Source organism: Podarcis gaigeae (genome assembly GCF_964106915.1).
Source record: "Podarcis gaigeae genome assembly, chromosome: 4".
Taxonomy (NCBI): Eukaryota; Metazoa; Chordata; class Lepidosauria; order Squamata; family Lacertidae; genus Podarcis; species Podarcis gaigeae.
Genome location: NC_139677.1, coordinates 83,725,569 through 83,739,059, shown reverse-complemented (window position 1 = coordinate 83,739,059; position 13,491 = coordinate 83,725,569). Strand labels below are relative to the sequence as shown.

Below are 13,491 nucleotides of genomic sequence, written 5' to 3'. Positions count from 1 at the left end.
CTACAAGACTTTTATGGTGTGTGTGTGTGTGTGTGTGTGTGTGTAATGAACAAGTCAAATTCCTCAACCAACAAAGCTCAATTCTATAAGTTTATCAAATTCTGTAAATCAGAATAAATTATGCAGATGGCATACACAATACAAATGCTGTTTGACAAGAATTTTAATCGTTGCAAAATGACACAATAGGAGAAGGGGAAGGGGAATTAATGGGAGAGTGGGTGGCAGTGGAAAAGGGGGAGGGAAGTTGGCGTGGGGGTTATAAGGATAGGTATTCCTATCGCTGGCTACTGGATACATTTTCAAGTCATTTTAGTCTCTGAGTCTTTAACACATGAAGGCTCTCTCTTTCAAAATGTATCTACGTGACCATGAGTTCTAGGAAACAGCTACTTAATACAATAGCAACTAAACTGATTTTCTGAAGCATCTGATGGATCCACAGTGGTCCAGTGGAAATAAAGGTTATGCTTGAGCCTTGATTCAAAGTGCCATTTAGAATCCTGATTCTAACTCCAGATTGGACTTGGGCAAGACCCTCTCATCTTTATTTTCTAAATGTGAATGTTATGAGCATATCTCACAGGACTGGGGGGGCGGGGAGAGAATGAAGGGTGTTAAGTGTTGTGAATTCTGTAAATGTGCCAAATCCTGTAATTCTCTGCTTAATCACAGCAGTGCAGAAAACTAATGTCTCTGCCAGATCAATTTATATCTTCCTACAGAAAAACACTTCCAACATGGTTGTAGTTTTAGATGTTACAAGAAAGGCCATCTACACACCTTAGGCTGGTATATGAAAGCTGCTGTTACATATGCCTAGTTAATAATATTACAGTATTTATTGAATTGCAGTAAAATTATGTAAATTGCATTTACAGACGTCATCTCTGGTTCAATTGGTGAATATATGGGAAGTTTATGGGATGGTGAAATGCAGCTATAAGGAACCAGCTGGGAGACAAATATGATGACTCACTGCTGGTCTGAGATAGACTGGGGCTGATAAATTAAATTTTGATGACCGATAGTGAGAAATGCAGCTTTTGAATGCCACTATTATTCAGCAAAGAGGCAAATGCGCCAACAGTGTGGTCAAAGGGAGCCCTGGGAAGAAGAGGAAACCCTACAGACTTGTGCCTCTCTGGTAAAATTTGGGTTTTAATATTTGCACGAGTAATTAAAAATGCAACTACTTAGGATGGAAATGAGGGGAGGGGAGAAGAAAAGAGAGGTTTTATATTATATAGCAAATGTAGATTTCTCATGAGACTTGGCTGGAACACCGCCTACTCATGGATGATTAATGATAGCTTGCAATCCCGTTCTGAGTTTGAAACTCATGAGTAATGAAAACATCAAAGTCCTAGGTTAGTGGTTTTAAAGCTCTTCATTTGAGGATGGGGGGAAATAGAATTTTCTGTTTCAGTTGGGCTTATTTATCAGCAGTTGTATTTCAATTCAATGCCCTCTTACCCACTTTCTGCCCTAATTCAGGCACTCCTATAAAGCATCAACATGCCTGGTATTTGGAAATGTATAAAATGAGGACAGTGTTTTGGGTATGGAGACAGGAAACGTTCCTTAACAACAACTGTCTTCTTAACCATGAAACTTATTTGGTGGTCTTGGGCAAACAGCTATTTCCCAGTCTAACCCACTTCACAGAGCTAAGTGGCCAGAAAATTTGTATACTATCAGAATGGGAGATCGCTTCAGGAAACATACATACAATAGGCATCTTGTTTTATTTATATTAATTTTTATTTATTAAATTTACTTAATGTGCCACCCATTTTATTTTTAATTCAAAGTGCCTGCTACAATCTGATTTCCAACCCTTCTGCTTCTAAGCATATAAAAGGTAAAGGGACCCTTGACCATTAGGTCCAGTCGCGAACGATTCTGGGGTTGTGGCGCTCATCTCGCTTTATTGGCCGAGGAAGCCGGCATATAACTTCCAGGCCATGTGGCCAGCATGACTAAGCCGCTTCTGGCGAACCAGAGCAGCACACAGAAACGCCTTTTACCTTCCCGCCAGAGCGGTACCTATTTATCTACTTGCACTTTGACGTGCTTTCGAACTACTAGGTTGGCAGGAGCAGGGACCTAGCAATGGGAGCTCACCCCGTTGTGGGGATTCGAACCGTCGACCTTCTGATCGGCAAGCCCTAGGCTCTGTGGTTTAGACCTCAGCACCACCATAGAAAAGGGATAAAAACCTGAATGTGGCAAAAACAGATGTTGCCTAAACTGTGATGACCTTATCACCAACTGAGCCCAGATTCCGTGCTAAGAAAAGTAGAATTCTGTAACCTATATAAACTATGCAAGGTAAGAATACTGTATCAATATAACAAACTATTCAATGTTTAACAACCTGGGACCTATGAGATTGCTTTACCCCACATGTGCCCACTTGATTGCTTCGATTGGTGGAATGGAACTAGCACTGTAATAGGTGCCACATAATACCTGGCCGGTTTGCATTTGTAAGAATTTAGTTATTTGGTGTGGCAGCGCCTAAACTTTGGAACTTCCTGCCTATTGAGATCAAGCAGGTGCCTTCCCTTTACTCTTTCCAGCCCCTGCTTAAAACCTTATTGTTTAGAAAAGCCTGCCCAGATGCTGAGAAAGTCAAAGTAATTTTAATCGGCTTTAGAATTTTAAATTTTGTATGTTTTAAAGTATGGTTGTGTATTTTTCTTGCTTTTACTGTTTTATTTTCTGTAAACTGCTTTGAGTTTTGTCTTTTTACAATCAAGAGGTGTACAAATTTTACGAAATGAGTGAAGTGTGTGTGGTGTCTTAGGCTGGCAAGGCAAAAGATGCAATTGAAATGGAAGAAGTTATAAAATTATTTTAGGGCATAATCCCGAGCTCTGAACGGCAGGCATGAGCAGTTTAGGATCCGGTAGATCTCTGGAGATACAGTGGCACTAATCCCCATCCTGGTTCAGCTGAAACCAGTAAATGTTATGCTGGTGTACTCTCAGAAAAAGGAAGTAGTGGGGCCATTGCACTGGATCCTAACCCCATGGTCAAGCTCTGGATCTGACATACTTCATGCCAGTTTAATACAAAGCAACATAATTTAGGCTGGTGCCCTGTATGGTTCTGCCACACCCCCCATTTAACAGATTGCCATAGTGATAAACTATTTTCCTGGCCCACCTGCCACCTTGCAGCCAGAGACTTGAATTGCTGCCTCAATGGTCCTTCAGCACCCAACTCCCCCTTTGCATACTGTATTAATTTGTTTTAATTTGCTTGCTTCCTATGACTCTATGGGACTTGTCTTTAGATGGCCTTACTTTACTTACACCAAGGGTGCAAAGCCAGACCTGTTGAGGGTTTTTTTTTGGGGGGGGAAGGGTTTCATGGGCATTGCCGGGGGGGCAGTGCCCCTCCTTAAATCCTCAAAAATTATTGAAAAGCATTAAAAAGGTTCTCCCCCCACAACAAAATCCCACTGCTTGTAATGTCCTCTTTTTGGGGGGATTTTTACCTGTGATCTCCCCCCAAAAACTCAACGTTTTGCTTCCCCCCAACAAAAATCCTGGGAGTGGGGTTCACCCTTGTTTACACTGGTGGGCAAGGCCATGAGCTTATTCCCCAGCAGAAGGAGGGGAACACCCCCAACTCAGCTGGCCCGGCTTTCCACATGTTGCAGCCAGTCCTGCCGTGACAGCGCCCCTAGCTCCACCGAACACAGGAGCATGGTGAGAAAGGCAGAAGTGAGGCAGGTCTGCTGGAATGAACTCCTAGAGGATTGCCTAATGCTCTTTGCCTTTGTTCAGGTGAAGGCATCCATAGGAAATAACCACAGGGATCATCCGTCTAAGCCACTGCCTCCTCTAAGCCACTGCCTGGAGGCAGGAAAGTGGAGCTCAGCATCTTGACAGATGACTCTCTGTAGCCACTCCTTGCAAGTTTCCGGTTATGGAGATTTCCTTTGAAAGAGCCTGCTATTTTCATAGGGACAGCAAAACACAAGGAGAGATTGAGAGGTAGGATTAAGGAGAGAGAACCTGCTCCCACTTCCTGGTTTTCTGTGAAAATGAAATGGACCATATGGGACCTGGAGCCTGCAGGTTGTTTCTCCCTCTAATCCAAAACATGTTTAAAGCAATTGAGTGGAAGAACAGGAATTCTCCAGTGAGAAGAAGCTGGCTGGGCTGTTTCAGAAGACTCAAGGCATTTCCACAAGCGGTGCTTGTGAATGGCCTTTGGAGGCCATTTCTGCAGCTGACATTTCAATTCTTTTTTTCCTGCTGAATTTGTAATTCAGATGAAATATATGCACTGGGCAGAATCTGTGCATTTGATTACAGCTACTTTCCATTTTCTGTCCTGCCTCATTGGTTTTATTATCTATTACATTTCTTTACCCTTCCCTAAAATGAAGACCGAAAGGTTGGCTACAAATCAATAAAATGACATTCATAATGATATTCACAAGTGGTGCATCCTAGATTAAAAAGCATCTGTGCAACCTGATCCTATCTGTGTTTACACAAATGTAAGCCCCCTTCCTTCCAAGTGTGCTTCACACAGTTTTATTTGTATGATTGTGCCTGTCACTTGCAAAAACATAACTTGTCAACATGGTGCCATGCAAAACAAAGAGCCTGAGAGATACATATTCAATTAGATATACAACCAATCCATTTTATTAATTGAAACATCATGAAAAGTACCTGTCATAAGGTGCTTCTATTGGAGGGTGTGTGTGTGTAATTCTTCAAGATACTGTATTGCAAATGAGTAATTGGCAACAGTTTCCCCCAGAAAGGGTAAACCTGGATTAAATGGAGTAAAAATATGGGCTGGCTTTTTGATTGTCATGCCATGTGAATGCAGCCCCTCCACCCACCCAAACTGCATGCATCAGGAGGACCAACCCACAATAAACTCCTGTCTGGAAGCACCAATGGATAGCTTAACCGGAAAACCTGGATCTATGGGTGTAGCCAGGATTTATTTTAGGGGGGCAGGCTTCATGTGGGGGGCGGGGGCAGAACCAAGTTCTCTGCGATGCAAACGGTCAGTTAAGTATTTTTATTTATTTACTTGATAGCGGGGGGCAGCTGCACAGCCATGCCCATGCAGTTGGACCTGCTGAATTTTGCAGTGGCTGCAGTTCTACTACACAGTGATGAAGTCACTCTCGCTGGGAAACATGCTGGGAAATATTTCCAGAAGGGTAAGAGTTGTGTCTAATCCAGTGCATCAAAAAGTGTTGTGTCTTGTGGCTCCTTAAGAGATTCACGTTTATTCTGCATAGGGCTCAAAGTTATTTTAAAAGGCTCTGGGTATCCAGAGGTATATATGGGGGTGTTTCTGGGTGAAACTGGCCCTTGCTGGGGGTGCAAAAATCACCTATCAGACTATGCAGTGTATGACATCTGTGTGTTGTGGCGATGTGATGCCGCTGTCACAGCAAGATCAAATGCAAGAGAAGCTACCAATCTTCCCCACACCATGACTCAAGGGTGTGGTTTTTTGGGGGGGGCGTGCCAATACATATTGCGAAGGACATAAGGGACCCTGGGTACATCTCTGTGGGTATCAAGGCTGCCTGTTAGCCCCTGTTAGACATGTAGACCCTGCAACCCAACACTGGCATTCTGCATATGCTCAAAGGTGCCGGTGTCACTATTACCCCACAGCTGGAAAAAGTGGTGCTGAGTCTGAACACAGATAAATCCCAGGTCTGAAGTTATTATTCACATCGCCATTTGAACCAGGCATCTATAGATCATCCCAGACTTCTTTAACTCACTGGAGCTTGGCCTGTGGTAATAATTTGTATAACACCATTCACTGTGTGTTTTTGTTTTGTTTTGTTTTGAGGCTGTAGCGCAGTACAGTGGTACCTCAGGTTACATTCGCTTCAGGTTACATACGCTTCAGGTTACAGACTCCGCTAACCCAGAAATAGTGCTTCAGGTTAAGAACTTTGCTTCAGGATGAGAACAAAAATCGTGCTCCAGCGGCGCGGAGGCAGCAGGAGGCCCCATTAGCTAAAGTGGTGCTTCAGGTTAAGGACAGTTTCAGGTTAAGAACGGACCTCCGGAACGAATTAAGTACTTAACCCGAGGTACCACTGTACTTGAGAAGGTCGTCGGTTCATCCCCAACATCTCCAGAAGGGGCTGGGAGGAGTCTCTCTCTTAAACCCGGCAGAATGAGTGCAGACCACAGGGAGCTGCTATGATCTGGTGGCAGAACTCAGCCGAAGACAGCTCCCGTCTCCCCAGGGTGGGCTTGCGGCGCCCCTGCGACGAGGAGCCATTTCCCGACGGCTGCTTCCACGGCGCGGAGACCGGAAAAGCCCTTCCCCGCGGAGCCGAGCACGTGGCGGCGCCTCCAGGGCGCCTCGCCACGTGCGGCGGGGCGGGACTAGTCCTCTCGCGGCTCCGCCCCGCCCCAGTTCCTCGCTCCCTCGCAAGGGCCCGGGGCGGCTGGATGCTGCAGGAGAAGCGGGAGACCGCGGGGCGGTATCTGGTTCCCTAGTATCCTATAGACGCATTTCAGCGGCGCGCCCGGTTAGCAAGTGAGCGCTCCTGCAGAGCAGTCACACATACACACAGAGCAACCCCCTTGGCCAGAGCCCCGCTGAATTCGGCGAAACTTGTACCGTTGTAAACGTGCGCGGGATCGCAGTCCGCTTTACCTCCCAGGAGTTTGCTCCGCGCGCCGATTGCGCTTTTGCCTTTGCCCCCGATCCTAAGGCGCGTCTACTGCCCACCCTTCTTACTGTGCGCGGCGAGCCGTACTTACTCCCAGGTAAGCGTGCCCTGCCCAACCTTGACTTGGGAGTCGGAAACGCGCACATAAAGCGTGCACACCTCTGAGTATATAAGCCCAAGCTCGTCGCGCGGGGGATCGACTTGCAAACGAAATCGGCACAGAACCGGGCTGGCTGGAGAGGTTTTCCTCGCTCGCTCTTCCCCTCCTCTCCGGAAGGACGCCCCGCGCTAGTGGATGACCCAGTACCTAAGCCCGGGATCCCCGCCTTAAAACAAAACAAAACACGCTTTGACCCAGCGCCGCGCGCGCTGCACCCCCCTTATCTCCTTCCCCACCCCCGGTTTTAATCCCTGCGCCCAGGAGCCCCTGCATCCGCGCGCGGCTGGGAAGTTCTCCGCCGCTTTCAAGCTGCAACGCCGCCGATCCTGGCGTGCCGCAGACCAGCAAAAAGCCCGAGCGAGGGAGCGACTGGCTGGCTGGGTTTTCGCGCGAGGCGCTTCGGTGGCACTGAGCTGGCTGGGATGGAAAGGGAGCGCCGCCGCTGCCGCTCTAATGCAGCAGGTAGCGTTGCGCGCTAGGACCTGGGCGGAATCCGTGTCCGCCCGCAAACTGGACTACCTTAAACCCAGCCCAATGCCTCTTCCTGCGCCACTTTTCCCTGCGCGCTTGGATGGAAGAGGCACAGTCGAGAGCCGCAGCTCGGCACTGGAGGACAGCGGCAGCGGCGGCGGTGGCGCGGCACCGGGAGCCCTGCGGAAGCGGCACCTGTTCCCAGGCGAGGCAGCCGAGAGAGAGCAGCCGTGGGACACGTTGTTCGGCGCGGATCGCCAGCCCGGCTGAGCCCAGAGAGGCACCCGCGGTGCCTCCTCCGGAGAATTCGGGATAATAGGATCTGGACGGCAAAAGTTTTCATTTATTTGGATTTTTTTAATTATAAAAAAAATCTCTTCCCCCCCCCCTTCCGGGCGGTGGAGAGGGGGATTCGTCTCAGCCAGCCAACGTGAGATCTCCCACCCACCCTGCTCTTCTTTTTCTTCTTCTCCCGCTTTTCTCCTTGCAGGAGTCCATGCTGATGTATGCAGCCAGTTATAGAGTAAAAACAGCGCATGCCTTCCTGAAGTCAGAATCCATAAAAAATCCTGGCGTCGCCCGTGCATCTTAAATATATCTGCCTATATAACAATAATCGGTGCGTGCAGCTCCCACTAGAAAAAAGCCTCAGGCGGCGAAGTTGCTATGGTCGTGCTGCTCCTAAGCCCCATGGAGAAACTACGGATTTTTAGCCTCATTACGGTCGGATGGGCAGAAGACCCCACCGCTTGCTAAGAGCTAGAGGAATATAGATGATCCCTCGCCCTGGACCTCTCCAGACCCGTCTGATGTGTTTATAAATATGTCCGTGTGCGGCGCTTTCTTAAGACTAACAGCGGCTTGACCTTGAACCTGGGACAAGTCGAAGCAGCAGATCAGTTTCAAAAAAAAAAAATCCTACTTATTATTATTGATGGATTAAAGCAAAGGACATTCTTCCCCTCCATGTAACTACAAGTGGGAGGGGAGAGTGGAGTGGGAGCACGTCCTCCCCCCACCCACCCAAAAAAAAGGGGGGGAAGAAAAAGATCTCTGCCTTGGGTTTTTGAGCACCGGCACTACAGTTTTGCTTCAAAAACGAGCTCGCCTTCCTCCCCCCTTCCTCCTCCCTCCCCCTCGCTCCTGATGGCTCCCTTAGGTGAAGTTGGGAACTATTTCGGCGTCCAGGATGCGGTACCCTTTGGGAACGTCCCCGTCTTGCCGGCTGATAGCCCCGTGTTGTTAAGCGACCACCTGGGCCAGGCGGAAGCGGGTGGGCTGCCCCGGGGCCCTGCGGTGACGGACCTGGATCACTTAAAAGGGATCCTGAGGCGGAGGCAGCTCTACTGCAGGACTGGATTTCATTTAGAGATTTTCCCCAATGGTACGATCCAAGGAACCAGGCAAGACCACAGCAGATTTGGTAGGTATGGGCGATTTAACCTTCTGGTGGCCGTGGGGCTGACAAGGACAGAAGTTGGGTCTTTTTTTTAAAAAAAAAAAAACCCACAACCAAATAAAATAATAATATTATTTTTTTTGGTCGGGAGGAAATGGGATGGAGAGTCGATGATGAGGATTATTGTTGTTGTTGAAACAGCTCGGAAGAGGAAATGCCTCCGGGATTTGCAGATGGCATGCAAACGGGACACCCCTGCAAGCGTGCAAGTAAGAGTTTTTTCACCAAAGAGCCACAAGTCTGGGGAATAATAAAAATAAAAATAAATAATATTTTTAAAAGAAATGTCGCTCCTCTAGGTTTGTGGCTAAGGGGCAATAGAGGTGAGCATAAGGTGTCCTGTTATAAATAAGGTTAATAGAGCCCGTTCTCCCGATGAGTCAGTAATGTGCTTCCCAGTCGCTTTTTTTTCTTAACAGCGAAGGATCGCGGCTTCCCAGGGCGAAGGGAGCGCCTCGCACTCTTCCCCCACCTCAAGACCCCCCCCCCGACAAAGGATCCCGCCCCTTTATCCTACCCCCATCACCGTGAGGGATCCCTCTACAGTGAGCGGCTCTTGCTGAGAGAGCTCTGCGAATAGCCCCCGCTGCTGTGGGTGCCTGCATCATAAGCCCAGATCTCTCGGTCATTAACGAAGGCATTCCCTCGCCTCTGTCCCTCTGCTGTGCGCCCACATGCTTGAGCGCAGGTACCCAATGGGAGCTCCCAATGGGAGCTTCCTTTCAGAGTTATGGGGGGGGGGGAGGTGTGTGTTAGAATCGCAGAACCCTAGAGTTGGAAGGGACCTCGGGGGTCATCTAGTCCAACCCCCTGCAATGAGGAATCTTTTGCCCAACGTGTCTCTGGAACCCACGACCCTGAGATTTAAGAGTCTCGTATTCTGCCGATTTCATTCCCAAGGGCTCCTATTTGTGACTCAGCAGTATAGAGGGGCGTCGGAGGACTTCACGTGGTACATCCGATGCTGTGGCCACACGCAAGTGGGCCTTCTCAGAGTAGCTTCAAAATGCCACTGAGTTCTTACAACGGGCTGGCGCTGGCCTGATTTATTTATATTTTTTTAAAAAAAATGGAATTTTTTGAAGGGGGTTTGGGTGGTAAAATAATGCCACTGGGGGGGGGGGGGTAAAGCCGGCTCCAGCGGCTGTTGGAAGGAGTTAACTTGTGAGTGAATCCACCTGACAGCACTTATAACCAGGTCGTAAAAACAAAGCAAAAAACAAAAGAAAAAGAAAAAGTCCCGTGGTGCTTCTCCCCCCTTCCTTCCCCACCGCCATGCTTTAATGCCAGATGTTGAACAAGCTCTAAACTGTGTTCCTTTTATTGCTTTCGAGAGCTGGGGAGATAATGCCGGGGCTCGCGAGGAAGGGATGCGCTTCAAAAGGGTCATTGGAGATTCGAACCGGTCGTTACATGCAAAGTCATCCGGTGTCACCCTTCATTCTCCAGAGGCTAAGGGAGTCCTAAGCGGGTGCTAGCTAGTCCTACTCAGGTTGCAATGAATGGCCCTCATATGCATGAAGTTCAGTAGGTCTACTCTCGGTAGGGCTAGTATTGCCTGCAGCCCTGAAACAGCATCTTTTTCCTCCAGTTCTCTGCGTTGCAACATATGCAGCACACGTTCCCTTTTCAGGCCTGGGCGCCGTTTCTCATGCACCTGAAAATGAGAATAGTTCTTGAATGCAGTTGAAGGGAAAGGAAGGCGAAAGTCTGTGAAGAATCCCAGCGCTAGGCATGTAAAGTTGAGGCTTACGGGCGCAAAGCAGCAGAGATCTCCTCGGCAGCTCTCAAATGGAGAAAGAAAGTTGAGGGATTATGCAGAAGTTGGCTTTGCGCTTCTGTAGATATGCGTCTCTGCAGACGCACGCCCCTTTTGCTCCGGGGTGGTTCTGCACGCCAGCAGCAGCAGCAGAGGCGAGATCTGGTGCAGGGATGTGCATGCGCGCTCAAGGACGGGGCTGCAGTCTTTACGGTACGCTGGCTGGTGCGAGATCAAAAAGCAGGAAGCTCTGGTGCGTTAAGAGGCGAGATTTGCACGCTGTGCTGGAGCCCAGCGGCAGCCCGCGGGCTCACGCCGCTAGCAGGTGTACGGCGGCCGAGCTGGCGCTCCTGCTACCGCGCGCATTGGCCTTGGCAGCAGCAGGAGGGCACTGCAGGGTCCTACACCCCGCCGCTTCCTCTCCTCCCAGCCGCTCGCCTGAGCTGGGCCATCGCACCAGCTGCTGCTGCTCTGCAGAGCTGCAGAAGCCCCGCGTTAGGGGGAGGCGGCTCATTTTACATGCGAAAAGGTGGATTTCCCGATACGGTGCGCCGAGAAGAGATGCAGTGCAGTAACAACTATGTCCTTGTAGTTAAGATTCCTTAATATTCTCATTATCTGTTGGAAGATTGTTGCTCTTTAAATAAAGGTGATTCTAAATAATAATAATAATAATAATAATAATAATAATAATAATAATAATACCACAGGCAGCTACTGATTTAAGGGGTGGAGAATGGAGGGATCATTGTCTAGGTCTGCAGTCAGTAACCTGGGTGCCTTCCAGGTATTTTGGACTACAATTCTCATCAGCCTCAGCTCCCATCAGCCCCCCAGTCGGTAGTATAAAATACCTGGAGGGCACCAGGCAGGTTGGCAAACGCTGGTCTAGGGTGGCCAAGTGCAAAAAAGAACAGAGTGCCTGTACTTGGTAATAGTTTGTGGGTTTTTAAAATTATTATTAATAAAAAAGGCATTTTGGTAGGGTGCAGCTTATTGTGCTGGGATGGTGAAATGGCTCCTGCTTCAGAGGAATATGTCCTCATTTGTGTCTGGTTGCCCCATATAGAACTGTTCTGCCACTTATTTGGAAAGGCTATGTGTAGTGGACAACTCAAAAACCTCCGTGATCTCATGGCACTTAATGTGGTGGGATCCTTACACCATCTGTTCAGCTGCAGCTCTCCCAGTGAGGGGATGACTATTGGATCTTGGACCGAATGGAAAGGGGAGGCAAGATAGTTTAGATATTGTGAGAATTCTGTTCTGTAGCTAAAGTTGCAAACCTCCCATACGTGCCCTGTACTTGGGCACTGATTTCGCTGGGAGCTAACTTCTGGGTAACTCTGCATAGGCTCAAGCTGCTGGGTCCCACAACCGGCTTTTATGTCAAGCTGTTCCAAGGGACTCTTGGTTTCAGGCATGCATTATTCCGTTAACAGAATGCTGAATGCAGTGAGGATAAAAACTCCTCCTGCTTACCTCCATAGGGACATCAAGAGGGACATCATGGATGGCCATGATGGCTGTGTTCTGTCTCCACTATGCAAGGCAGTTTGCCCCTGTATACCAACCAGTTCAGCACAAGTAGGGAGAGTGCTGCAGCCACTGCTTGTGGGTTTTATGTAGGCATCTACTGGCCACCTTGAAAGCAGGATGCTAGACCAAGTTTGCGATTGGCCTGATCCAGGTTCCTAAACTACAACATTTCCCCGTATGTCACATGCAGAAAGCAAATAAGACGCAAATGGATCAAACAACCCAGCCAAATCCACATTCCATAAAATAAATTAGCCTTTGGAATCTCCTGAACAGGTTTCATTGCAGACCTTGAGAAACCAAGGTCAGATAAGTCCATTCCATAATAAGCATGGCCAACCCATTCAAGGACTGAACACCTGGGGCCCTTGTACTATCCTGGAACCATTTCAGCTGGTTTAAGTTCTGTACAGAATGCAAAATGCCTGCTTGCAGAATATATAAAAGGTGGAGAGAGCGCTCCAAAAAGGATTGGCTTTTCATGATGGTAGTGGGTTCATTGGGAGCAGGCAGGGCAGAAAGGTGACCCCAAAATATACTGCAGCCTAAGTAAAGGTAAAGGTAAAGGTACCCCTGCCCGTACGGGCCAGTCTTGACAGACTCTGGGGTTGTGCGCCCATCTCACTTAAGAGGCCAGGGGCCAGCGCTGTCCGGAGACACTTCCGGGTCACGTGGCCAGCGTGACATCGCTGCTCTGGCGAGCCAGAGCCACACACGGAAACGCTGTTTACCTTCCCGCTGGTAAGCGGTCCCTATTTATCTACTTGCATCCGGAGGTGCTTTCGAACTGCTAGGTTGGCAGGCGCTGGGACCGAGCAGCGGGAGCGCACCCCGCCGCAGGGATTCGAACCGCCGACCTTTTGATCGGCAAGTCCTAGGCGCTGAGGCTTTAACCCACAGCGCCACCTGCGTCCCATATACTGCAGCCTACCCGATCCTAAAAAAATTGACTTGACATTAGTCCAAGTCTAGTACATTTCAGTGTACTTCCTATTGGATTACTTTTTATCTTGAGAAGTAATTCCTGTTGAACTACTTGTATCTTGGCATCAACATAAGATGGTAAAACTCTAAAGTAATTATGTTCTAGTTTGCCCTAGAGAATGCTGGGAATTACAGTTATGTTGTGTGCCAAGAGAAGTATGGGCACATCTTGGCTTCCTCACCATTGCAGCATCATTACAATTCCCAGGTTTGTTTTTTTTATTATTCAAGTTGTCAGTTACTTTCAAACCAAACTTTGTAATGCATGTGTCCTTGCATTCCTATGCGTTTCCAGAACCAGCTCCAGGGACTTGTATTTGGGGAGTTGCCCAAAGGCCCCAGCTAATATAGCTGCCCAACACCAGTGCATTTCCGCTACTCAGAAAGTAAGCTCCATTGAGTTAAAGGTCACTGACTCCCAAGCC

The 13,491-nt window shown here is 48.4% G+C and overlaps 1 protein-coding gene across 1 annotated transcript in view; it reads left to right on the top strand.

The window, feature by feature from the left end:
* Positions 1 to 7,404: 7,404 nt before the first annotated feature.
* Positions 7,405 to 13,491, top strand: part of FGF9 (fibroblast growth factor 9) — a 41,849-nt gene continuing 35,762 nt past the window's right edge. The window contains exon 1 of the mRNA XM_083737462.1: positions 7,405 to 8,748. Coding sequence (XP_083593588.1) covers positions 8,472 to 8,748 — 277 coding nt within the window. The 5' untranslated portion in view covers positions 7,405 to 8,471. The remainder of the gene's footprint in view (positions 8,749 to 13,491) is intronic.